Below are 27,475 nucleotides of genomic sequence, written 5' to 3'. Positions count from 1 at the left end.
TGTTTGTTTTTACCTTTTCTGCAGGCTTTGTTTGTGTTTATGGGCCTGTCGTTTGCCCGAGACGAGGTACTTTGGCTACTGAGACACTCAGAAAACCCTGCGCCCAAACTCAACAAGCGGCCCAATCCTGTGGACTACGAAGACAGGTGGGTAGCCTTTATCTGTGCTTCATCGCAATTTCAACATAATGTTTCCTTCTACGTAGTCCAACAATTGGATAAGCTTACATGTTTTAGTTCCTCATAATATATATTGTATGAAACTATCATAATCTGTTGTTTCTGCAGACAACTGCCAGAGTTGCTGTATTACATGGAGGAGTTGCGTGGACTTTTGCGGAAGTACAACCAGGTCATGCAGCGGTACTACGTACAGTACCTGAACGGCTTTGACTCCATTGTGCTCAACAACCTTGTGCAGGTAGGTTTTCTCTGCAGCACGACTCTGTTGCTGGCAGTACAACTTATAACATGGCCACGCTTTCTAAGTAAAAAAAAGTGCTGTGATTTTAACTTGTTTCTAGAATTGTGAGGATTTTGCTGGTTTTACAAAGTCAGTACCAAAATGTTGGATCTAACAGAACGCCATGTTTTGAGTTGTTTTGCATGAAAAATGATAAAGCATGACCACACAGATACATTGTACCACCATGTGAATTTAAAATTGCATGCTCCAATGTATATTAATTGAGTCAATTGCATGAAAGGTGTGAAATTAGATGTTACTATTTGTATTTGGATGGCAGTAGTAAAACATGATCAATGCACGCAAAGCTCTTTGTAATAACCCATTTAATAACCTTCCTTTAAAAACACCATTGCCTAGCATGCCAGTTGCATTGTCTTTCTAGATATGTAATAGTCATAGAATTGTCATAGATATGGATCTAACACTCTGCATTTCTGCTCTTATGATTCCCATATTCTCATTGTACATCATACCCTCTCTCCCACATCCTTCTCACTCATGTTTGATGAAAAACACACCCCTCCCCTGTAAAGTACCTCTAGTATATGCCTTGTCTTTTTCACACCTCTGCTTCTTCTCAGCGTAACATTTATATCTTGCACAGTGGCATGGTCAATTTCCTACTGTAGTATAGAAAACTGTAGACCTTAACCTGTTTCCTGCCTCAGTCTCCCACCTTACCCTCCACTCTGAGTCAATGTTCACTTCCAAGTACATTTCAAATTCCAAGTGCATCTCAACCTCTCAGCTCTGCTTCTGCCATAATCTAACTCCATCACATGTAAGGCTTTAGGATCATTTTTGGCAAGAGGTGGTTGAAATTTTCTTGTGGACTTCTTCTTCCTCTCTTGTAATGCTCTCCCCACCAAAGAATGGATTGCACCAGGTAGACCTAACTTGTAAAATCTGCTTGAGTTTTGATATTTTTGTCTGCATGCGATTTAGTGTGCTAGATGCTACTAGAATTACTCTGTAGAGACTTGTCATGGTACCATAGAAAACTGCTGTCAAAGATTTAAAATCTGCTTGTACAAATTATTGGAAATGCAACTGTAGTTTTGTGAATAAAGTAGTAGATATATGCAGGTATCGTTTTGTTCTATTGTCATGAAGGGTTTCAGATTGAATGTACTGTGTATTAGGAAAGTTTTTTTGTGTTTGCATCAATGTTTGAGCACAGAAGGCATGTTCATAATTTGGCTGCCATTTTTGCTGATCAAAACGGCAATTAATCAGCTGCTCATGCTGAAATATTGACATTTACTTTTGCCTTGAAGCTCAGTTTTATAAACATTTTTTTCTACACAGGAGTTTCTGATATATAAAGTGGTTCAACTGCAAGAATATTGACCAAGAACACATAAAAAAGACGGTGTACCCTGATATTGTATATGCTCCTACCCCCTTGAGCTTGTCACTCTTTTGGTAACCAAAGTTCTCTTGTGTTTTCCTGCGGCCTATGCAAGCCTCGCTTGCGTGCGAGAGAAAGTTTCAACAGCAAACGTAACCCTACGTGCCAGGAGGACTGGGTAAGCCAGTCTATCTTGGAGTTGACGTTCCCCACCAGAAATAACTTTCGCCTGGCTGTGAAGTTGGTTTGTTCTTCTCCTTGGCACAGACTTCACCAATCTTTTGTTTCTGGAAGGAAATCATACTCCACAACTTTTTTTTGTCTCCAAAAATTTGTCAAAAGAAGCATCCATGGAATGGTGAAATAGTCCCCCCTCTCCCCCTGATTCCCCTTTTTGTATTCAAACTTGCTGTTTCTATGAGCACTCTCAATATAAAGTACTGAGTGGTGTATTTGTGTCCCCTCCCTGTTAAATTACTAACCCTTTAACCAATTCTTTGCTAGTATCTAAGTACTAATCCAATCCCCAGGTGGTATACAGGCATTGTGGAACTGAGATCATCCTTTTGAAGTGCTGCATGTACAAACAATATATCTTGTTGAAATCTAATGTTAAATTTAAATTTTGTGGCAGTGTATACATCATTGGTACATGGAGGCTTCTTAAGATTTCAAGATCCTGAAACAAGAGAACTGTATAATTGCACCAAAGACATTTTAAACATATTGAGAGTTTTAACTGCAATGTAAAATTTCTGTCATGTATCATTGATTGATAAAATTTTATTCTGCCTGTACCTCAAAGTACTTCTTGTTTGGCAGACTCAAGAGTATCATCCATTTTGCCTGTGTGTCCCCTGTTTCTGTAAGTGTGACATAGTAAGGTTGTACTGTGCGTTCCCAGCACTGCTGTTAGTTGCCACGTTGGCCTCTGCATTGTTTGCCTTGTTTTACACCTTCCAGAATCTGTCCGTGTGCCCAGAGGACGAGTCTATCATCATGTCATCTTTTGTCAACACTATGAACGGGCTCTCTGTCAAACAAGGTACTACATGTATACATGTTACCAGATACAAGTATAAAAACCAAAGACAATGCTACTTTTGCATGCTGCAAAATAAATAGAGTTGTTTATTAGTTGCTGCATGAGAGGATTGTATTAGAAGTCATTTCTTTATAGATTTTAGACCAGATGATATCCTTCTCACATTGATGAAGGTTAGACATCCAGGTAATAAGATAAGCCAATAAGCAGTTACTCAAGCAACTGGATATGATTTTGGAAATGGTCAGACGTTTCAGATAGTCATCTGGTGTCTTTCGTCAGTTCTTTCGTCAGTGTCTGTCTGAAACATCTGACCGTTTCCAAAATCATATCCAGTTGCTTGAGTAACTGCTTTTGGGCGATATCCTTGTCTATATTTCAAAGGTTGGTATGCTAGACTTTGAGAAACATTTCGTTCACTTGAGTAAAAACATATTAAACTATGACAACTACTGACAAATGTAGGTAATATCTAAGCTCTGTTTACATCTGACATCACCACTCTTTCTCCTTGCTTCGTTATCATAGGGACAACTCTTCTTTGTGAGTTTTGAACATCAAATCAGTACTCTCCTGTCCTTTATTTACATCTTAATGTAGCTCGTCTACATGTACATGGGGTTGAGGTAGAAGTGTTAACGCTGTTGTGATCTGGCACACTTGTTTATCCATTCTAAAATCTGTTCCAGAAATGTATTAAAGAGGGAAAAGAGCTATTGTGCATGAAGTGGAAATTCAGAAATGATTATGTTTCAAATTATACATGTGTTTGTATGTTACAGTTGAGGAGGGGGAGATATTTGACTTCCGAGGCATGAGACTGGACTGGTTTAGACTACAGGTACTTCACTTTCCTGATAATCAAATAGGAAATAGACGATTAGACGGCATAAATGTACCATGGGCTTCATTGACAGTTTCTAACCAGTGTTGGATGTAGTCATCTCATTTTATTGAAATGAAAAAGCAATGATACCACTTTTTTTTTATAGTGTGATAAAAATGATTTAAACAAACATTAAATCTGACTTTCAGTGATGTCAGTAACGTTACATATGTAAGTACTTGTCCCTTGCCTACCAGTCGAACACCAGTGTGAGTTGAGCTCAACTAGTTCTACAATAGAACCCTGACCTTGCACGGTTTATGAACATGGTTGTAGTAATCACAGTTCTAGCATTAGTTTTAGTAACATTTGTTAAAAGAAGTTTGATTTTCCCTCCCTATTAGGCCGACAATGTACAAAATGTATATCGGTGTGATAGAGCCCAGCTTTTTCTTCATGTAAACCCTGACCTAGCACAGTTCATAGATACAGTAAAAGCACATCCCATCTGCCAGCTTATTTCGTGCAATTATCTGTATGGTGCAGTAATGCATGGTTATCCAGCTGGACCACACCGGTTTGAGATTTTGGGATTTTGTGCAATTAACAGAAGTGTGCAGCTATCCATTGTGCAATTAACTGGCCTCTACAGTATATATCATCAGTTTTTAGTTCCAACTGTGCCCTTGGTCCCTCCCCACCAGGCCTACACCAGTGTGTCGGACCCAGCTTTTCTACATGTAAACCCTGACCTAGCACAGTTCATAATATCATCAATTTTCAGTTCAAACTGTGCCCTTGTTCCCTCCCCACCAGGCCTATACCAGTGTGAGCCGGGCCCAACTGGTTCTGAGGGAGAACCCTGACCTAGCACAGCTCATGAACACCTTCAGTTTTAGTTACATTAGTTCAAACTGTGCCCTTGTTCCCTCCCCACCAGGCTTATACCAGTGTGAGCCGGGCCCAGCTGGTTCTGAGGGAGAACCCTGACCTAGCACGGCTCATGAACACCATCACCTTCCACACCTACATGGTGGACAGTCTGGACGAGATGGCCAAGGAGACCTCCGACCTCTCCAATTTCTGGTACAAACCTTCTGTTGTTTCTGATGTTTACTGTGACAACAGCAGCCTAATGTTTTATGGCTCACACTAACTAATAGTGTACTGCACTCACTGATTATGGAATTGTCTATTAGCCAAGCCGTGTGCCTACAAAGCCATCGTGTTACTCCAAAGGTTGGTTATACTGGCTATATACATACCCACATGGATACAGAAATGTTCTGTTTATAATATTAGTGTGATGTACTTAAACTTGTAACTGACTGCAGTATCATGCAAGCAAAAGAGAGTTGAAGTATTTGTCATCATTATTTCTAATTATGTATTTCATGCAAGTTGTGGATAACAATCTGTTCTGTTATCTTCATGATTTAAACTTTTTAGAATTCATTCTTCTTTGAATTCAACATATTTGGATAGTTGACGTTTACTGAGTGATGTTTTCCTCCCCCCAGTTTCTATGGCCGTCTGTTTGAGCAGTACTTCCAGTGGTGCCTGGAGACCCCGTCCCAGATGCGCTACTCCATCAGCTTCCCACTCATCTGTTCCCACTTCATGAACTGCACCCACGAAATCTGTCCTGAGGAGGTAGTGGTGGGGTCCTTACTTATATTATCCCTTCCCTTCTGAGTGGACCTATCAATGCAAACCCTTCAGGGGCAGGCTGTAATGAATTTGACTGCTATCACCCTTTCTCTTTTTTTCATTTAAGATTTTTATACTTTTCCCTCATTGGTTGCTCGGAGTTTTAATTTGCCTGTCATTTCCTTTTGCTGCAAGATGATTTGCTGAAGTTTTCTTCCTTTTTGCTGGTGGATTTCACTGCTCAACTTTGTGTTATTTGATCATTATCATTTCTTGAGGTGTCAAATTCATGTTTGTAATAAAAAAATTGTTGAAGATTTCTAGAAGTTAGCATTCTATCAAAATAAATGTACATGTATGTTGAAACGACTGTATGGCTGATACATGTAAAGCTATCAATATCAAAAAAAGGCTAATGGAATGTAATGAAATGTAATAATGTGAACAAAAGAGCTACCACTAAAACTTTCCAGCCCCAAGGTGTTGCACTGATAGGTGCGTACATTTTCCCCTGGCCATTCCCTATGATTTGCCTCCGCATTTTGTCTCCCTACTGAACTGCCACCAACTTTTCACTAATCTTTTGTGATGTGCCTTTCAGAAACCAATGCTGTCATACAAGCAAAATGTATGCATTCATATTTCTTATGTACAAGCTTGGTAGCACTCGCTCGTGGCAAACAGTGGCAGCAGAGATGCACTGTATTTTCCCATTCTGGTCAGCCTGTGTAAGCTCTGCTGTATGTGTTAAAGGCATGGACAGTGTATGAAGTGATCTGAAGGCTGGCAGTCTTGTTGCTGTTGTGTTCATGACTGCAAAGAGCTGAGAGTGGTTCAAACAAATGCATCTTTTCCTAGTGCATGATATTTCTTGTGGCTTCATGTCTGCATGCTACAATGTTGCACAACGACAGATCTATGAATGAAACCTTCAGCTGAAATGAGGATGTAATGTTACCATGTATACGCTGCATATTGTATACGATGTATACAAACACAGAGTTTGTACAAGTGCTCTGGAAGGCAGAATGGATTTTGTAAGCCAGCTTTAGGATGTTCATTAATCATAATATGACTGAACCACACAGTTGAGAACTACTGGGGGTTCAACAAGAGAGAGAAAAAGTCAGGATACGAGTTTCTGTGAACTTCAGTCCAAGGTGCACAAAAGCCAAACTGTAGTGATAGCTGTAAGGCATGAATTTGCAAATACACTTACATCAGACTTAATTAGAAATATAAATATGTATAACTGGATAATGTCTACTAGGAGACAGTCACTTAGGAATTTCTAGAAAGGAGAGAAAACTTGTTTTACAGCAGTTTTCGAGCATGAAACTAACTCAAATGACTTGCAGCCCTCCAGTCAGACCAGGAAGAGAAGTCAGCATGCATAGAGAGGAAGAGAAGTCAGCATGCATGTGCATGCATTCATATCCTACTATTACGAATCTACATCATGTACATGTAACACCCAGCTTAGAGGAAGTACATATTTTGTAACTTATAGCTGTCCATACATTTGTTACAGCGACACCATATTGGGGACCGTAGCCTATCGCAGGCCAACTTCTTCCTGGATGAGATGGCGAAGGAAGCCAAGAACATCATCACCTCCATCTGTGATGAGCAGTGTAAGCTTGGAGATCAGGTAAGAGAGAACTTACCATGTAAGCAGACCAGTTGGGAATAATGCACAGTAAGCATTATTCATTGCACAACTAATGTACCTTACAAAAGGCTGTAGTATGGGATGAGAATGTGTTTGTACAGAAGAATTTTAACAATGTCAAACTTTGGTATGTTCTTGTATGGGACCCTCGAACTTTTGTGATGTATGGTCAAGAGTACTGAGGCATCGAAATGTACTTATACATGTATGTAGCAGGAGGAGAGTGATTTTGATAATCCCTACTGTCTTCATGTACAATACCAGGGCTCGAAATTCATTTTTGGGATTAGGTGCACTGGTGCACCCAGCTTAAAAAATTGGGTGCACCAAAAAAATTTTGGGTGCACCACTTAAATTTAAGTAATAACCTAATAATAAAACTTAGTTACAAGCTATCAAATTCTTAAACAAGTACCATGACAGACATTTTTATTATCTTTCTAACTTAGATGTCAAGAATATGTTGTATACTAGTACTTTGATATCTTTACGTACATAAACCTAAGAAAATATATGGGTGCAACCTGTGCACCCACAGAAAATAATTGGGTGCACAGCTCCAATTTTGGGTGCACCTGGGTGCACATGCACCCAGTATTTCGAGCCCTGAATACTGTTATAAATGTTTTTCTGGCGCAAAGATACATATTGCCACTTGTCACTACTTGCCCAGAAATCATGCACAAAGAGGGACTGGATTCCCCACAGTCCATGCTGAAACAACAACAAACTACAACAAAGTGTTTTGTTTCTCAGCTGTTGCCCAAGAACGCTGCCAAGACGATCAGTATTGCCATAGAGAGGAAGAGAAACCAGAACAAAGCCAAGAAACTGCCACAAGAACCAGACAAGCCCGGCAGGGAGAGCATGAGGCGCTCTCGCACTGACGTCACAAGGTGAGCAAACCATACCAGCCGGAGGATTTCCAGGGACTTCAAGATCCTTAGAATTAAGTAACAAAAGGTTGAAAAGAAAGAAAATTTAAGGGTTGTCTTACAATATACTTGTCTGTGTGACTAGAACCAGCATTTTAAAACCTTGTATTTCAAAGACAAAGTTTCTATTACTAGTATCATCAGAAAGGGAAACATTTTGTCCAACCAATATTACATGTACACAACACCCAGTTGTACTGTTTGCAGATAATTGTAGTGGTTAGTGTGTAGATTGTCCAGAACGAATGTTTGGATCTGTCACATTTAAAATATGTACCACCCTTCATGTCCCTACATGTTATTTGTTAACAGTAGAGTTTTTGTTTCCCCAGCATGGACAAGCTGTACCTGATGCTGACAGAGCTGTGTTCTGCCATCAACTACACCCCATCCATACAGGTGTGGGAGCACACCTTTGCTCCCAGGGAGTACCTGACACAGCACCTGGAGTCCAGGTTCACAAAGTAAGCCTCACACCTTCCTTTCTCTTCTCTACATTATTAGAAAACAATGAAGAATCCAACAGTAAATAGATATGTTGGAAGAGACTATGATTTCTTTTAACTCCAGAAGTATCTAAAACCAGTTTAGCTCACTAGAGGACTGCTTTTTCACTAGTCATGACAGAAAAGACAGACAATAATGTCTTAAGTGCAATGAATACAAATTCATGTACTGGAGGAATTAATTCTGCTCTTTTTCAGCAAGCACAATAATCAGTCTGGTCCTCGTTATCAGAATTTGTGTTAGGGGAAGAACACAAAGCCTCTGCCCTGAGATTGAACCATTTGTTTGCCCTATTTCAGAGCCCTTGTAGGGATGGTGATGTACAACCCTGACTCCGGTGAGATTGCCAAGCCTTCCGAACTCCTCAACAGTGTGGAGGCCTACTAGTGAACAGCGCAGACCATAGAGAACTATGGTGAGCACTTGTTCTGGCAACTAAAAACATGCTCAGTTTGTACAATGCATACAAATGTTGCACTGCATACCCCTGAATAGGACTACAATCTTTCAAGATGAACACAAAAATTCCCTACAACTTCAAGCCTGTACGTGTATGTAGCTACATTGTACATTTGGTTGTAACTACCATGTACATTATACAGTGAGCTCTGTTAACACACAGAATTGTAGGACTCAAGGAAGAATAGTTCATTTAGTATCACTAATGGAGATCCCAATAAAACAAACAAACAAACAAACACACAATGAACCTAGCAACAACACAGTCAATACAAAAGTAGGTCCCTAAGTCTGTCCATTTCATAGAATGAATTCTTGGTTTTCTTAGGCATACATTATATCACTGTTACTAAGGTGTTTTGACAAATGCACTGTGTAGTGCTACTCAACTTGAGTGTATGTTTTAACCTTGATGTTTTAAACCTGCAGTTCACCTGGACATCACCAGGGTGTTCAACAATGTGTTGCTACAACAGACTCAGCCCCAGGATAGCCATGGAGACAAGACCATCACAGCTCTCTATACTAACTGGTAACTCAATTTACAACATAGTTTGAATTTTGCTGGGAAGCCTGGTACAAATACTAGTATTGCTAACATTATGATTACACCTTCATTATTAAACTTTTAATCGGAAGCTGACATCTTGCAGAATGTGGATTCACAAAGCAAACATTCCATTGATTATTAGCAAAGATGATCTTCTTATTTGCTTTTTTTGTGATTTACCATTATTCTGACATACTTAAGAGTTAAGTAGAAGAATTTACATACTCTTTGCTGAGGTACATGTAGAATTTTGTTACCAAACTTGTGTTGGATTTAGGGTTAAGCAACACCAGAGGGTTAGTGTCCATGTACGTCGATGTAGGTTAGACATCCAGGTACTGTAAATGCATTTAAGTTCGCGGGGATTTAATTTCGCGGTAGCAGGAAAATGGACTTTTCGCAGTGGTTTTAATTTCGCGGTAGCACCATGCACTGTAATCTCTTACTGTTATGGAAAAATATTCGCGGTGGTTTTAAATTCGCGGTGAAGCGGCCACCGCGAAAACCGCAAACATTAATCCACCGCGAACATTCCTGCATTTACAGTAATAAGATACACCAAAAAGTAGTTACTCAAGCAACTGGATTCCAAAACCATATTCAGTTGAATTTCAAAAGCATATCCTGTTGCTTGAGTAACTACTTTTTGGCGCAGTGTACATGTACATGTATGTATGCTTGGTTTCTTTACAGAATGTATAATGATGTTAAATTCCTGTCCAGGTACTTGGAGGTGTTGCTGAGAAGAGTCAGTACAGGACAGATCATGTTCTCCCCTAACAGACATGCCTTCGTCAATGTTGGGGTGGATCCTAACCAAGTGGCTGTCAATGCTGAGGAGTTCTCAGACATCAGTGGTGAGGATATGAGAATATCTCTCTGACACTAGCATCACATTTACAAACCGGGGACTGGTCAGGCTGTTTGTGGGAAATTAAAAATAAAAGTGTGTATCAAGAAATGTACACAAATTATTCTCACGACTGACTTTGGTACATTTTGAGTGTTTTGTTGTCTTGTATGCAATACATGTACTTTTCATTCAAATGTAACCATAGCATAAATCTATAAAATTTTAACTACATATCAGATGATTTACATGTAGCCATCTGTATCTGTACCTAGTATAACCGCCCTATGGCGAACACGCCAGCTTCGCAGGCACGCAGCGCGGCAGCAGCTTGTTATATAACACTGAATGACCTGTCACACCAAACTTTTCACAGCAAGCATGATTGCCAATGAAAGATCACATCTGAATTTGCTTTTAGTATTTGATATCAGCATCAGTTGGTTTTAAGTTCTCTATACAGAATGATGTTTCAAAAATTTTCGGCAATGTATGTAAATTTTACATATTATTACATACCTCATATGACCTGGTTTGTCTACAGAACTAAGATCCCTTGCTGAACTGTTGGGGCCTTACGGAATGAAGTTCCTGAACGAGAGTTTGATGTGGCACATTTCTAGTCAGGTGGCAGAACTCAAGGTGAGCACTCTGCTGTCTTCATTTTGTCTTGACTTGACCAAACAATAAGAAAGTAAAAAGTAAAGTCATCTTTCCACCTTGGTTATACCAAAGCCTTTTGAAATGTTGCTTACTGTTTTCTCTGTTTAGGACTCAGAACTTATGACTCAGGGGGAAAATATGAGTTAAACAAACATTGTTACCAGTGGACTTACACCTACAAAAAAGGCCTTTGTGGCCCAAGGGCTTAAGAAATTAAGATGAGCACCTCACAAATACATTGACAGGTGTGGGAAGGGTTTGTTGTGAAAAGTCATCTCTGTGATCCTGTCAGTGTGTATTGGACATTTAAATGTTATATCATCATGGTTTAATGTATCTGTATCTAATGTATGACAGAAATTGGTGACTCAAAACAAAGATGTGCTGACTACTCTGAGGACCCACTTTGACAAGCCAGCCTTGATGGCAGAGCATTTCAACAGGCTGAGAGGTAGTGTCTTCTCCTTTTAATTTTGAATTCTTCAGTTGTACAACTGTACCTCAAGTAACTATGTCGGTTAAAAGTGAATTGTAGGTATGGAAATCGGATGGATTTTTCCCTACAAGAGATGTTTTCAACACAGGCCATCTTTTTAAATTTTAAGTCATACATTTTGATGAAAAAAATGAATGGAAGTCATCCTTATATCAAATGTATCTGATGTCTGTGCCCGCTCTAGATGTTGACAACGTGCTGAAGAGAGTCACCATTGTTGGAGTCATCCTGTCCTTCAAGACACTGGCTCAAGATGCTTTGAATGATGTAAGGCTCTTAATACTTTTAATTAGTAAAAGATGCAAAAAACTTAAAGTTTGCTTTTTTTCATTGAGTGATTTTGATGTAACATCTACATGTAGACATAGATTGCAGCTACTGCATGGCTATTACTTCTAGGAAGGAGTTTCATCTCCAAAGGGGATCGTGTTTTTTCTTGTGTTTTTGTGCTCACACCTACACACCTATTACTTAAATCCTTTTGATTGATTAGTTTGAAATTTGGCATATTGATTCTTTGTTTACATATAGTTACTGAGATGCCGATGAAATATGACAACTTTGGGCACCATAGCAGTATTTTACTCCTACATCACTGTAAGCCAGCCTATCACATTGGATAACCATGATCAATGCTTGTACTTGAATTTCCAAAGGTTCTGAAGAAACGCATCCCATTCTTGATGAGTTCCATCATCGATTTCCAGAAGCATTTTCCCGAGACACCTGAGAACAACATGGTCAGTGCCATTTCCATTTACAGATCTTTGCTGTGTGTGCATGTGTTTGAAATCAGGCATTTTTCATTATTTCATCATGACGTTTGTATTTATTTTTACCCTCTATTGAACGCTTTTTGTTTCAGGTCCGTGTTGAGATAGTGAATGAGATGGCCTCTGCAGCTGGCCTCCCCTGCGATGTAGACCCAGCCTTGTGCGCTGCTCTCAGAGTACAGAAGTCAGGTAAAACAACTACAAAAACAGTTTTCTGTTGTTGTTTTCATTGGCATTTTTTTTTTTTTGCTTTTTTGTCCCATCGGGGAGAATGTTTTTGTTCCCTTTTCATCAATTTAATGTCATGTGTCCAAGCTTTACATAACAATACTCACACAATCATTCATTTTTTAATTAGAGTGTCTACAGCCCTCCCATGTGTTGTTATGTTTTACGTCCTTTTTTTAGAGTTGTCTTCCATGTAGGCAAATGTTATCCTTTAATCCATGCTAACTAAAGCTACTAACTAAAATCCCTCTATAATCTATATCAAGCTGCATACTCCTGTCCACCTCATGTAATGCTAGTTCACCTTTATCCGCGGGGTAACCTTAATCAGTTGTTTAAAAAAACTGGGTATTTAAGGATGTCAATGCGACGGACGGTGGTTTTAAATTTGTAAACAAGCTGTATTTTACAAAGATTGCACTTTGAAACCACTGTCCATCGACTTGATATCCCTAAACAACCCCTGGTTTTAAAACAACAGATTTACCCACGGATAAAGGTGAAGTAGCATTACATGTAGAAGCCTACATGGAGGAATTTTTCTTTGTGTGTTGGTCATGTTGGAAACCTTACAGGAGCTGGTGCTGAATACTTTCTTCCTCAACCGTTTCATATGAGACGACAGATCTGGGCAGGTTGGCTCACACTAACTGTTTTTTCGTTGCACAATTTTTCATCTGTGTTTTTTTCTTCTTATTTTTCAACCATATTTCATGCCATTGTGTACAACTGCACAATTGGGTTGAGTATCACGCTGTGCTTTTTGATTGGTCTGGGTATATAGTTGCCCTACATTGAGTCATACATGTATGAAGCAGATACCCTGTTTGAATAATTCTATATGCAAAACGTCAAGAAAAGAATTTAAGGTTAATGCCTTAGTTTTGATTGTTTCCAAAGCAGACAATAAAAAAATGCAAACAGCTAGATTCTATGAATTGACACAAAATTTCCAAGGGTGCATGAGTGTCTGCACAGTGTGAGCACTGACCATGTTTTATTCATGATTTTCCTTCATGACTTCAGTTGTATTGTGTTTTGGGTCACAGTGTTTTGTATTCATATGTTGTGACAAGTACTTCATTTAACACTAACAGGGCTGTGTTCAGTTTTTAAAACGTTTGTTGACCCTGTGACACTGTGTTTACAGAGAATCCAGACGAGGACTACAAGATAGCGTGTCTGCTGATGGTGTTCATTGCTGTATCCTTGCCCATGCTGTCACTAGACTCCCAGTCATCCTTCAGAGCAGATTTGGAGGGTAGGAAATTTCATTTTGATATGTATTCGACAGTGCAGTCAATTGTTTTTCGATTCAGAAATCATAAATTATAATGTAATTTGTGAAATGGAACAGAAATGCATTGGTGATGGCATAAATGTTGTAACATTCTAATTAGTATAGGGGCTTCATGTCAAAATTTGATGAGCTGATTGAAAAATCAGTGACAACATTGTTTTTTGAAATTGCATGTATACAACATGTACATGTATGTCCTTTCATGATGACCAAGCCGTTAGCAACTGTACATTGTATATGTAGTGTATATCAATGTTTAAATGTATTAGCATTCAATTTGTGCATCAGTGCTCGAAAGTTAGGTGATTTGGAATGTTGTATGTAATTTGTTGATTGTTTTGTTTACGTTTGCTTGTTTACCTTTCCCAGGACATACAAACAACATCCACTGCCTGGCCAAGGCTGTCAACAGCATTGCAGCAGCCATGTTTACCATATATGGCAAAGGCAGGGTGACCATAGAGGAGAGGCTGAAGGAGTTCCTGGCGGTATGTCAGCATGTTATCTGTCTAGCCAACATTTGTGTTAGCAAATATAAAGGGTTCTTCGTGCATGTTTGTTTTTACATGTATATCTGTAATACAGTTAGGGAAACGTATACATGTAAACTAACAATGTTAATGGCATGCACCATTGTACGTACGTCGTGCACACAATCGTTTCTGGAAGAGCAGAAAATTTGGTTATGTTTCATTTAAAGAACACCTCGATAGTACTCGTACAATGTAGATGTAAAGTTTAAAGTCATAGATATCCTGAGACTTCTGGGGACTATAATTTCCTGATGCAGTAACCTCTTCACAACTTGTCATTGTTACAGCTGGCCTCGTCCAGCCTTCTGAAGCTGGGACAGGAAACCGACAAGTTGGCCCTGCGGTCCCGCGAATCAGTCTACCTGCTTCTGGACCAGGTGCAGCCATTTTGTTTCCTTCTTGGCTTTCCTTTCCAATTCTAATTCCTCAGTGTGTTCTGCCCACATGGTAAGGACCCCACCACTGCTCCTTTTACACTCTGTACTGCTACTCTATAGAATTAAGTGCTGGCTTCTGTACAGCTAGTGTTTCTTACTGCTTTGTGCCCTTTTCTTATCTTACTTATTAGGTCTTGAAACCTAGGTGCTGATACGGCATTCTGGTACTGCAGCTACTACTACTGACTTTACTCCTGCATGGATGTGTGTAGAGCCCCCTAGTGACACCCTTGCTCATTGCAGTAGAGCAGGCATGATTCTTGTGACTAAAAATGTTAACTAAACCTGCCATGTCCATATGTTGAGCTCTATTGACTGCATCATCCCTGCTCACTGTAATTGCTTTCTATGGTGGACAGACCTCAAAAGAACGATCATTCTTAAGTGTCTTACAGCTATTGAAAAGCAATCTCTCTCTCTCCCCCCATTGGTTGAATTGCAGTGAATGCAAGTTTTTCTAGCATTGATACAAATACATTTGTTCCTTTGTGGTTTGTCCTATAACACTGCCCCAATGATTTAGTTGTAGTTGGTAGAGATCCTTGTATGTGTAGTATGACTCTTGCATGCCATTCTGTAGCTCTTAGGTTTACTCTGCCTTGTTTGTAGTCATAGATTATACATGTATGCATCCTGAATGTAGGTACTTGTGTCAAGAAAGACAGGCAGCTATATCTGATTTTTTTAAGGATTCCCTTCTCTGTGTTTTCAATCTCTGTTACCTCCAGATTGTGAGGGAATCCCCGTTCCTGACCATGGACCTGTTGGAGTCCTGTTTCCCGTACGCTCTCCTGCGGAACTCCTACCATGCAGTACTGAGGCAGGACAACCGGCTGTAATGGTGCAGCCCAGGGTTGTAGCCAGAACCTGTCCGTCAGTCCTTTGAAGGAATTTTGCAGCTGGGGACTGAAAAAAGTTTTCCCCATTCCGTCCCCTGGGACACAGAAATTGATATGTAAAGATATAAAAAAACTGAAACCCGTGTGTTCTTCTTCACCAAAACAGATGCCATTGAACAGCTTAGTCTACACGCAAAATTTGCACCTCAAAATGCAGAAAATAGTGTTTCAGAGGGTCTTGATTTAAAAAATTTTCTGGGACCCAGACCCCCTAGAAATGACGTGCAACGTCACGCCATGCCTTCCGTGCTCAATAGGATTCCCATTCAAAATCAAGGGGACTGAAAATGATTTCAGGCTGGCTACAACCCTGATGCAGACTAAAAACACAGAGCAGCATTCTGACATTCCCCGTCATGAGTAGTTGCATGGTGATGTTGCCAATTGTTTTTGAAATGCACTGTGTGCATGCACTCAAGATGTACATGTACAAATGTACATGTACATCACAACGAGAGCATTGAAACCTGTGAAAACGCAAGATATTAATCTATGAAATTGTTTTACTGTTAATCTGCAGAATGGAAAACTTGTCAATATCAGATTTGGGGTCACCCTATGTAGATGACTTGGGTATCTTATCTACCAACTAAATCAATGCTAACTTTGTACTGACAGAGATGAATTCACAGGTTGATTTTCACGGTTTGGATGACTGTGAATATGTTTTATTTCCAGAATGCTATTGTTTTTAATTATATATAAGATGGTCAATCATTTCCACTGTGAGAAAACTGAGATATTTGAAGTAAATCATTCCTTTGCAAGTAGATGATCATAGAATAAAAAGATCAATTGGAATGAATATGGGTTATTCTTTTGATTTGGATAGAATTCATTTTTTGTGCACGTCAAGTAAATGCACAATGTGTGATAACAGCTGTATTAAATATACACCTAATGAACTCATTTTTATACAAGTGTGCATAGAACTACAATTAGTGTCAAAGGATATAACTAAAGAGGAGTCCTAAAAAATCCTACATCCAATGTATGACTTGTACTATGAAAGATGAGAACCAGTTTTTCCAAATAATGGCAAACATGACACCATATGACAAGAATATACTGTATCATGCCAAAATGTGATGTGTCTAAAGCATGCTGCATTGACATGCTATCTTCCCATACTTTCATATAGCGTTGACTTCCAACATTCAAGACACACATCATATGGTAGCATATTTTGTTTTAAGTGTTCAGTTTGAGTAGAAGATTTAAAAACCATGGAAGTCAAGAGGCATTGAGTTTGGTTATGCATTTGCCTTGTAGTTTCTTTTTGTATGATATTATCTCCATATTTTGTAAGAAATTTTTGTATTCATGTATATAGGTTCCATAATGATGGATTTGATGTCTGTTTGAATATGTGGATGATGGCTGGTGGTTGGAGAATCTGTGTCAAATTGGTGTGAGCAAATATGTATCTTTCCTGAGGTACATCTAATACTAGTAATAGGGATTACTAAGATATCGAGCAATGTTTAGGCTATCTCTTGTACATTATTTGGCTTACAGTATCTAAACATAAATTTGGGCTTGGAATAAATATGATAACATCTCAATTCTTTATGTATTTACTTTTTTATTGTAAAAAATAAAGGCCATAGAAACATTCCATTGAGGCTTTGGCCGGCAACACTCTTAGCATTCCATAACAAATATGTAGTAGCATATAGCAGCAACACTTTTGAGATTTAAGATTATGAAGTACTTCTAATCTAGATAATCCTCAGAAGTTCACTGACTGGATTAGACCACACAGGATCAATTTGACTTCTCAAGATGACTTCAAAGACTAGGCCACACACTCTACACTTAATCTTGAAAGACGAATTAAGAGCATTCTTGTATGCACAAAATATTTGACTTAAGATGGCCTGACAAAATTCTTTACACATTAACATTAAAATAAATACATTGTATGTCATGTTCAATCAAATGCAACAAGAAACAGTCCAATTAACTACCAAGGTAATTTGGTTGCTTTCCTTAGTCCATGCAACAATGACAAACCAAACAAATCTCCAGAGGCCTTGAATGGGGTTTCAGTAGTTCACAAAGTCAGTATTTGGTTCTAAAATCTCCAAAGTCCAGCTGTCTCACTTGTCTCTCGTTCTTGAAGTTGCATTTTGTAATATGTGAGGATGGACTCCCTTTCTTGGCTAACCACTCCTGCCTAAAAAACAGGTTCAAAGTTACCACACAGTAGACATAAGTGTAACAAAAAGTAACATAATTCTGTTCACCAGTAATTGTAGAGACTCAATGCAAATATCTGCCCAGCTTTCTCTTGGGTCATACCACTTGGTGGCACATACAACAAATCCAACATGCCATATGCATAAAAAAATAATCAATGTCAGGTCCTCAAAATCCATATATATATCTTTAGGAGACATTACAGCACAACACAATCATTGACGCCATATGTCTATGTATTAAGTTACTTTTATAGATGCACACGAAAACACTTCTAAAACTGCACATAGAAAGGCATCCTTTTAGCAAAACCTGGCGGTCTTGAAGCTGATGTTCTACCTGTACAGCACAGGTTACATGTGTCATCATTTCTGCCATAGCACTGCTTTGGAAGAGAAACAAACTTCAGTTTGTTAGTGTCGGCAGCCATGCTTTGAACCTTGAATGACCCAACTTTGTCAGACACCTGCACAGAACAGTCAGTATCTGGTGAAGAACCCCTTCTGGGTAGGCTTGCTGATCGTCTTCTCATTCCTGAAAGTGGCGTAGTCAATAATACTGGAGGGACTTCCCTCGTGCTGCAGCCATTGCTTCCTGTGTGTTGAAAATGCGTCTGATTTTAGAAGTATTTCAAGCATAGTCACAATCTCGAGACTATGACATGGCTCTCAAAAACTTTCAGGTTGAGTGAAGTAAACAAAAAAATCTTCAACTATTGGAAAAGCCTGTTCACTGAACATTGTAACATGAACTGATCAATCAGAGGTAGGGGTGGGTACCGGTACAAAACTTTTTTTTTTTTTTTCATTTTGGACCGGTCCAGAAAAACCGGACCTGAAAAAATCAGCTGGACCGAATGTTGGACCTATTAGAAAATGTACAAGTTACTTGATCAGGTATTCACGTTTGGGCGCTTACCAGTCGAAGAAAATAACAGGAGAAAAGGAGAGAAAAGTTTATAGTCATTTCTACCAAGGTTTGGCGTCAATCGCACAGAGGCTGTTAGCCCTGTAGGATTTTAGAACACCAGTGTGAGTCGAATACTCCACCAAACAGGTTTTTTTGTAGTGAAATGGACCATTGTTGTGAGTACAGTCAATTCACAAGTTTTCACATACTGAATCAGGTTCAGGTCCAGACCTGGACCTGATCCTCTGGACCTGAACCAGACCTGGATCTAAATTTTCTGTACCGGTACCCACCCCTAATCAGAGGTATAGGGAGGTACTCACATCTGTCGGACTTTATCAGTAGGCCCTTGTACCTGTCCGTCCACAGTACCCTGGCGGGTGTTCCTCACCCAACCAACCACACCCAGCTTACGGGCCTCATCCTCTGTATACTACATGGGCACACAGCATACTGCAACTTGCATGGTAATGGTATGATGTGCAATTTTATAGTGAACTACGGCAGACCATCAATGAAGACTAGACATCCAGGTAATCAGATGCACCAAACAGCAATTACTCAAGTACAATGTAGGTTACATGGGGTTGATTATTTGTCAGGATCAAGACGATTAGGCCCCTTATAATCACCAACTACAACCAGTCAACTTGACCCAACACCGAGGCCTGTCCCTGGTAAACTCGGTCCGGCATCCCAGTCAACTTGACGATACTAGTAGGGTTAGGGTGTGGGCACAGTTGACCTGATAGTTGACCAGTCTGAGTGGGTCTGATAAGCCATGGGCCAAGTGTTAAGGGTCCAAGCACCCAACATCTTTGATATGCATGCATCAATACTAGTCACGGGATCTGTGAAAGACATAATGACATTTAGACAGACATCAGACATTTAGAAAGACATTTATCATTGGAACAATGTCATCATCACCAATGAAAAAACGTGATAACAATGTTGTACTCACCATTCGAAAGCAGACGCCTTGGAAAAGGAAAAAAGAGTTCAGGAAGTTAGGCACTAACTTAGATAGCAATTGAGTTTGACTTTTTGCAGTAACAAATTGTTACTAATTAATTAATAATGTGTGTGCATGTTCTAAATTTATTGACTCAGAAGCTGATATTTGACATATGACACGGTGTCTTATACACTATTCGTAGCTGCATATTCGTAGATCATTCTACGTCGATTTGCATCCAAAGCTAGTTTGAAATTCCATCATGTACCGATGTTTTTATGATCCATTCTAGAAGCTTCAACATCCGCCCCCCTCCCTCTTGCATGACGTCGACTGTAGCTATCTTAGCGACAAACAATTTTGTCTAGAATCAAAAGATATCTGGAATATCCCTGGCTCAACAACTACCTTGAAATGTCACCGAATTTCTCACAAACGGATTTGATCACCTTGAACTCGGCCGTGAACTTCGAAGTCCACAGAAGTGTACGACATGGCTGAGGCTGTGTTGTCGTCTGCACGCAATGGACCATGGGAAATATGGGGGGCGTGGTGCCATAGAAAGTGAATTTCAAAGTGTTCTTTTACTCTCAAAAACTCACCATGGGCCGCACAAACGCTATATTCACATGTATGACATGATGTCAATGGAAATGGAACTATAGCAATTGTTTAGCAAATCAAGACTAATATATATAACGTTATGTATCTGCAAATTTTACATTGTTCGGTTTACCCTATCCATAAGTGGGGAAATCGGCGCAAAAAACATTATAATAGATTAACGGGGTTACTAGTGTGTGTGTTTGTTCAAGGAGGTTAAAATTGACATCATCGAGTTAAAACATTGCATACTCAAATTTCGCGGGTTCCCGTGATGCTTTCACCCACCCACGTGACTGCTAGCTATATCCTCCTAGAAACTGGCCGCAGCGCTCAGCTGGGCGTGGTGGCGCGCGCCTGTAATCCAGCTACCTGGAGGCTGGGGGAGCCCAGGGCAACCAGGTCGTCTAAGGAGGGACGCACCGGCCCAGGTTGGAAACAAAGCAGGCAAAAGTCCCCGTGTCGATCAGTAGCGGGATCGCGCCCGTGAATAGGCACTGCGTCTCAGCCCGGCCAATATAGTGGGACCCAACTCTTTTTCACCCTTTTTATCTCAACATTTCAATAGAACATGAAAAGGCAATAGCACACTGAATACTGATTTTCGCATTTAAACCTCCTTACAAAATTTCAAATTAAAGCTCCTTGACTGTCCATATAACGTTAATGGTAGCTAACAAACAGGCAAGCACTATCACGGCCACGGAACAATCTTCATACAGTTGTCATCTTGTTACTACTAGCAATACACGTATTATATGTCCCTTACTTCTGCAATTTGACACGTTCATACACGTTTTGCTTTTATCAAAGTAACATCCATAATTTCTAGAGTGACCGTGCTACCTTTCACAAACAATTTCCCTCCTTTTTACGCCCTCCTGTTTGTTTAACAAGTCAGAATAAGGCAAGAAAGAGACCCTTTTCGCATCGACCAATGCATTTTATTTTTATATTTCTGAGATACACCAAGCTAATACATAGATAATAAATAGTGACTTAAGGTATCTTGATCCCACACACTTTTTGGATATACAGAGTATGTTACATGCAGTAAATACTTCATCTAAATATAGTAGGAAACCAAGAAGGCCGACATTGCTTAGGAGCGCGCGAGCGAATACAGCATATTTCATTCCATCAACATACCAATACAAAAATGGACTATTCCATATTAAACGTTTTTAGAAATAAGCAATCCAAAATGGTCTTACTCATTTTCTTTTTATTTGACCCCCATCCGGAACACCCTTATACAAAATGGACCCTTCTAGGTTATAATTTTCTATCTCTACTAAAAAAACTACCCATGTCCCCAGGTTATTTGGCTATCATATCGTGATGCAAAAATGGCCAAAAATCCCAAGTTTGATGATTTCAAAGTGATGTCCGCCATAAGCGTTGAACGTCCTTGACAATACTAATTCCTGAAATACTGTAAGATACACTTTCGAATAAGCATTTACAAATTTTCTATGCTTTGGAATTTAGCAGAAAAATAACATACTAATAGCTTACCTCATCGATGCCTTTATAATGCCAACTACCCAAACAACAAATTTCTACAAGACATAGATCTACTACTCGATGAATATTCACAATACTTAGGATACATATCGTACTATGATTTGATTACGAAAACAGTTAAGAAAAAAAAACGTCTCAGAACATCCTCTCTCACTGACATTGCTTTCTAGATCCATCTCGACACAACTGACATACACTTTATTCTGTCATGCTAAATGAGAATGACAAGAGACTTGTCACAGAGACACTAGCACTGATATTACTTTCCAAACTTAATAGTACTTGAAATAACTGCACAACTACATCAAACACAGCCAGCGCTAGCACCTATACTGATACAACAGATTTGCAGCTAGAATTTACCTCATTGTCTACGATTTTGTTTTTGTGGCGGTAGGTCACAAGATTCAAGAGGTAGAATATCTGATAAACCAATGATCGTTTGGAAAACTTGTTTTCCAACAAGTGGTCGTCGACGTCGGAAGGGATGGGTTTTTGTGTGCGTGAAAATTTTGCGCGTGACAATATGCAAATTCCCTGATTCCCAGGGGACCTAAAATCAGGAATTTTTCAACCAAAAAATTGAGGTAACAGATGGAATATCATATCATGTGGTCACATTTTTCTGCCTTAAAAGTCTTCACTGCACAGTATCTAACATGTTTCAAGAACTGTTTTGTCACGCGCAAATTGTTCATGCGCACGCGCAAATTTGCCATGCAAGTCATCGTTAAATTTTATCATCACTAAGAAAGCCTGTAAAATGTTCAGCGATTTTGATGATTTTTAAGGCTTGAATGTAAACGTGAGCTGGCAGAAAAGCTGGGTTGCATGCATTGGCAGCCTATAATTTGCCTCAATAGCAGGCTCTCTGGGCCCTATAGCTATTTGGGCTCTTTTTTATCACAATACACTTTTGTGGCCATTTGTTTTTGTACTGGGTCGTTTCTGTCACCGGCCTAGATCATCCGATGGTGCATCTTTACGGTATGTAGTTGTACGTATGTTCAGGCTTCTGTGCCTCGGTTGGCAAACCGCCAGACTTGTTGCTGTGATAGCACACATTTTGTATGGGAGGAAGGGGATTTTGGAGGTGTGGCTGGTTCGGCATGGTGGCTGGGTTATCACTGCAATACAGTGAGTTTGCGATAGGTGGGACTAGCTGAGACAGTTCTATGTTAGTTGAAGTTTGGAGGCGAGCTGGGTTGTTATGATGATATGATACGTTTTGTATCGGCGGTACGAGCTGTGACAGTTCTATGGCGAGTGTTGGTCCAGTTGGGTCGGCGCTGTCGCTGGCGTGTCCGTAAACAGGGTTTTGAAACGGAACGGTGTTCTGGTGCTGAAGGACATTTGCTGCCCTGTTGCGGAGCTCAAGGTTCCGACGGTGTTTGATCAACTTGAAGATCACACAGGCGACGAAGACCAAGCCGAGAAGGCCGGCTGATATCATGATGATGATGTGGACGGTTCCGAACGCTGGTTCATCCCTCTTCTCTATCTCAGCGTCGACTGCCGATGATGTACCCCCATGCTTTGCGCTGTTGTCAAATGCAGCGATACCCTGAGATGATACAGCATTACCTTGTGTAATACTTGTATGTTGGGTCACGGGGTGAACACTTGTACCAGCCGGTACACGAACGCTCTGTTGGGTACTTGGTGGATTGGGATGATGATTTTGTGGATTGAGGCTGATGATATCAATATCCGTATTTCCACTTATTTGCTGGTGCGTTGAAATCTCAAATGCTGTTGATGGAGGGGTCGTGGCAGCACAGCCCAACCCAGGTACAGAAACTAATGACAGGGGCCTTTTATGTAACTGAACTGGTGAGCCACAGAAGAATTCGCTCGCTACGTGATAGTACGCGTTGGAAAGGAAGGAGGCGTCGCATGATTGAGCTTCCCTGTCTTCACTGTCTTGCAAACATTTCATTTTCTTGATTAGCCATGCCAGTTTGCAGTCGCAGTGGAACGGGTTGGAAACTAAATAGATTTTTGCTGTGCTCAAGGGTAGCGCAAGGTCGCTTTCAGCCAAGGTTGTAATCCTATTTCGTGACAGATCTACATACCGGAGATTTGTCAGCTGATTGATACAGCTCTCAAATCTAACGTTTGTGATCCTGTTAGAGATTAAGTAGATGTTACTCACTGCCGACAAGTTACAGAGTGAAGACCACGACAGGGTTTCGATCAAGTTCCTACCGAGGCCGAATATCCTCAAGTTTTTTAGCGGTGGAATATGGGGGACATGGCGGATTTTGTTGTCCATCAGCTTCAAATTATAAGTATCGGATGGGATGTCGTCAGGGAAGCTGGTTAACCCTCTGTCGGTACAGGTAACTAGCACAAGGCGGTTACCCGATGGCGTTGTTTTTGACTGGATACAGTCTTTAGGCAGGGTCTCACTCTTGGCGGGTGTAGCCACGCACACAACGATAAGAAGTGCGCACAAGATGACAATAGCTTTCATCATTGCTGAGGTGCGCTCTACTGAAACAACGGTCTGGCCAAAGGATGATACAGGAAGCGACCAAGATGAAAAAGCTCTTGTTGCGACATGAGCCGCAGTGAGATCACAGGGTGACGCTTCTTACAGAGGCATTTATTGAAAAAAACGCCTCTGTCTCGTAACGATCGTGTTGCTACTTATTGCTACTACTCTATGTGTTACAACAGGATCATAAAAAGGGACCTAGCTTTGTGCCAAAGATGGGTCCGGTCAGTCGAACGCTGTCAGAGTCTGCAGTAGACGTGTGCGGCTTCTGAGAAGTTCTGTGGGAGATTGCCTGCGCAGTCAGGACTTACATCTATATGAGACTGGACATCGGATATTCAGAAACAAGAAGGACAAATGATATGCATTTTCTATGAAAATTGTCTGTCTGGGAGAACGGATCGGTAATACTACATCCATGTGATGAGATACCGATACCTTGACACAGATATTTTGGCTCACGAGAGCTTCTTCTTTTTTTATCAGTGTTTAGAAGAGTAAAATCAATGAAATTACGTCGATCAATGTCTGTTTTTACGTTTGGTACTGCTGTTCTTTCAGTATTTATCTATATGTACATATGTGTGAGGAAATATGTGTGGGTTGTAAAACGAAAGAGACAATTATCTCAAACTGTGTCAGCAGTCTATCAATATCCAGATGCAATCAAATACTGACAGAAACCAATATTGAAAAAGTTTAATTTACCAACACAGATGAGCTTTCATTCGGAGAAACCAATATTCCCCATATATCAATACCACGCCACATGCGACATACAACGTGTCTTTTTTGTAGGCTCACCATGGCGCATGTCTAACGTACAGATATTTATGGTTGCAAAAGGTTACCCTGTAAGTGGTATAAAAGCAAAGACCTCGTAGACAAATCGCTTCAGGTGTTGTTTTTTTATTCACCGTCGTAGCATGGTATACAAAATATTGTTGATCATCCCGATTCTTATGATAAATATCATTGATACTAGCCCCTTATATTATAACGTATCAACAAGACCTAAACAATACAACTCGGTACGTTTTGTTCTTATACAGGTAACTTTATAACAGTTGTTACAATATTTTCAAAGTTAACGAAGTCTGCTACCCATTTCTCCGACATCTTATACGCAAAGAGGAGTGTGCAAATGGGGGTTGTCCTTTGGTGTTGTTCAGCTCCCGTAATAGCAACCACAGTACTTTGACCGGGTACTCAAAAACGCACTTGTAAACACGGCACTTCGAACTGTGTTCCTGACAAATAAGGGTCGTCGTTTCGTAGACGAAACATGCTGTAAATCCAATTAAAAGGAACACTCCATTGAGTACGAGAATGCCTACAGAAATTAAGAGAAAACGTAGCACGAAACGGCTAAAGCATTGGTCCAGAACATACTCCATATATTTAGAGCGAAAAAGGAGTTGAACTAACATAATGAAAATCAGTAAAGTGACTATAGAACTCGGGAGGAGAAAAGCAACTTTCATCGATAAGGCGCAAAGCATGGGGAGTTTGCTGAAGTAAAACAGGTGCGGTACTGGTAGGTATCTAGCAAATGTCGTCACAGAGTTTGTTTGGCATGGCATTCCTCCAAAATGTTGTCGCTCTTCCGTCAACCGTTGCCCTGCAGTTTCCATACAAGTCGATAGAAGCGCTGCTGTGTTGTACCGATCACTCTGCTTGTGTGAACAGATTAATGATATTGCGACATTCTTCACTGTGACAAATGAGCACCCAGCTTGTATTTCTTGACCTTTTGGATGCGGCAGGGTCTCATTTCGTTCTTCCTGAGCCATGAAATGTCCGAAAACTGTCGGCATGCTCCGATGTATCTCCCGACCATCGTGCCCGTCCACACTTCCGTTACATCGTACTGCTGAGTTCATATCCCGCAAATCTTGCTTTGTTGTGAAGTTTGTTGTCTTTTTCTTGCCAAGACCGCTTCTCATGCTATCTTCTTGGTTGAAACTGGCATTCACCACCGCCAACAACACAAGAACGAGTATTGACACCTGTAGGAAAATGGGGGAAGACAGATTATTAGTGTTGTTAGATACTAAGTACCATTGTCTCTGGACATGTTCATACTAACTGCATGTAGATGGGTAAGGGTAAAAATTTGATACTAAAGTCATCCTCAGCCTTCACCAGTATTATGCTTTTTCATCTCGCTAGTGGCAATTAAGCGCGGCATTTCCAAACTTCTTCTCCTCTAGATCATGTCTGTTGATTTCATTTACGTGCTTGCGTTCCACACCTGATGCTATTACCGCCTTTGCGTCACCGTCCAAGTATGACGCATGTGGCCCCTAACAGAAGTGTATATCACCCCAATGGCTTGGGTCCCAATTGCACCAGTGTCTTTCAGAATTCACTATAGAAAGCCCGATAAAAACGCCTACAAAAACGTTTAAAAAACAGCCGTAGCCTAACATCTGCTTGGAGAATACCCTGAGGGCCCTTTTTTCTATTTGGGACCTAAGCCTAAATGGGGTTCGATGCTAGTCTCCAAGCAGACCCTACGGTGCCTTAGAAATAGTATCAAAGCTGGCCAGGGACTTAGTATAGCGGCACCAAGTGTCCGTTTGACTCCCTTAGCCGGCTATCTCCCTTTGGCCTGCTATACTCCTTTGCCAGCTTTGATACCATCTCTAGGCACCGTTGGGTCTGCTTGGAGACTAGTTCGATGCAGAATAACGGGTAGTGGTGTTGTCTGTTAACCCTGGATGTGAGCTGCCAAGCAAGGAGAAAAAAAGAAAACGATGCAGGCGTATTCCTCAGTGAGTTGAATAGATGTACGTCCCCGATATATTCTACTTGATTATGGCAATTATCAATAACAGGGGTCTTTACCGAGGTGACAACACCAGACGACCTTGATGTGCAGACAAGGAGCTATAGAAACATGTACATCTCACATGGCAAACCCCATACATGTGTGTAGCGAAACGACTAGTCTGAGCGTAGACTCCGTTGCAGTCTTCGAACGGGGCTGGTTTTTATTGGGGGGGGGGGGTGTTGCGTTGGTTTGCGATTTTCAACGTTGGGCTGGGTTCTCTTGTGCCGGGTAAGGGAGTTTGCCGAGGAACCGAGTTTGCCTTGATAATGAGTTTTTTTCAGGATGATACTATATCGTG

At 40.4% G+C, this 27,475-nt stretch overlaps 3 protein-coding genes across 4 annotated transcripts in view; 1 reads left to right on the top strand and 2 right to left on the bottom strand.

Annotated features, from left to right (window-relative positions):
* Nucleotides 1-17,207, top strand: part of LOC118422492 (nck-associated protein 1-like) — a 29,405-nt gene extending 12,198 nt beyond the window's left edge. The window contains 27 exon segments of the mRNA XM_035830103.1: nucleotides 25-146; nucleotides 288-420; nucleotides 1,340-1,354; nucleotides 1,935-1,997; nucleotides 2,783-2,864; nucleotides 3,393-3,407; nucleotides 3,647-3,705; nucleotides 4,631-4,776; nucleotides 5,211-5,343; nucleotides 5,942-5,968; nucleotides 6,429-6,500; nucleotides 6,872-6,991; nucleotides 7,769-7,908; nucleotides 8,280-8,411; nucleotides 8,754-8,869; nucleotides 9,343-9,445; nucleotides 10,187-10,320; nucleotides 10,858-10,955; nucleotides 11,334-11,427; nucleotides 11,657-11,739; nucleotides 12,129-12,212; nucleotides 12,338-12,434; nucleotides 13,049-13,108; nucleotides 13,624-13,734; nucleotides 14,143-14,261; nucleotides 14,594-14,683; nucleotides 15,472-17,207. Coding sequence (XP_035685996.1) covers nucleotides 25-146; nucleotides 288-420; nucleotides 1,340-1,354; nucleotides 1,935-1,997; nucleotides 2,783-2,864; nucleotides 3,393-3,407; nucleotides 3,647-3,705; nucleotides 4,631-4,776; nucleotides 5,211-5,343; nucleotides 5,942-5,968; nucleotides 6,429-6,500; nucleotides 6,872-6,991; nucleotides 7,769-7,908; nucleotides 8,280-8,411; nucleotides 8,754-8,869; nucleotides 9,343-9,445; nucleotides 10,187-10,320; nucleotides 10,858-10,955; nucleotides 11,334-11,427; nucleotides 11,657-11,739; nucleotides 12,129-12,212; nucleotides 12,338-12,434; nucleotides 13,049-13,108; nucleotides 13,624-13,734; nucleotides 14,143-14,261; nucleotides 14,594-14,683; nucleotides 15,472-15,582 — 2,559 coding nt within the window. The 3' untranslated portion in view covers nucleotides 15,583-17,207.
* LOC118422493 (acylphosphatase-2-like) lies at nucleotides 17,208-20,264 on the bottom strand. Of its 2 annotated transcripts, none has more exons than XM_035830104.1 (5): nucleotides 20,161-20,264; nucleotides 19,718-19,734; nucleotides 19,077-19,186; nucleotides 18,299-18,438; nucleotides 17,208-17,821 (listed from the first exon to the last, which is right to left on the bottom strand). In XM_035830104.1, the coding sequence occupies exons 1-4, from the start codon at nucleotides 20,204-20,206 to the stop codon at nucleotides 18,324-18,326; spliced, it is 288 nt and encodes a 95-aa protein (XP_035685997.1). In that variant the 5' UTR covers nucleotides 20,207-20,264; the 3' UTR covers nucleotides 17,208-17,821; nucleotides 18,299-18,323. The 2 variants fall into 2 exon arrangements, with proteins under 2 accessions (XP_035685997.1, XP_035685998.1); XM_035830105.1 differs by having other exon boundaries at nucleotides 18,311-18,438.
* A 1,323-nt stretch (nucleotides 20,265-21,587) lies between these two features.
* LOC118423603 (immunoglobulin superfamily member 10-like) overlaps nucleotides 21,588-27,475 on the bottom strand; it is a 6,749-nt gene continuing 861 nt past the window's right edge. Inside the window, exon 2 of the mRNA XM_035831829.1 lies at nucleotides 21,588-26,350. Within this exon, the coding sequence (XP_035687722.1) occupies nucleotides 22,824-24,320 (1,497 nt within the window). The 5' untranslated portion in view covers nucleotides 24,321-26,350 and the 3' untranslated portion in view covers nucleotides 21,588-22,823. The remainder of the gene's footprint in view (nucleotides 26,351-27,475) is intronic.

The sequence above is a fragment of the Branchiostoma floridae genome, chromosome 9 (assembly GCF_000003815.2).
Source record: "Branchiostoma floridae strain S238N-H82 chromosome 9, Bfl_VNyyK, whole genome shotgun sequence".
NCBI classification, from domain to species: domain Eukaryota; kingdom Metazoa; phylum Chordata; class Leptocardii; order Amphioxiformes; family Branchiostomatidae; genus Branchiostoma; species Branchiostoma floridae.
Note: the sequence above shows the minus strand (reverse complement) of the source record. Positions and strands in the feature narration are given on the sequence as shown.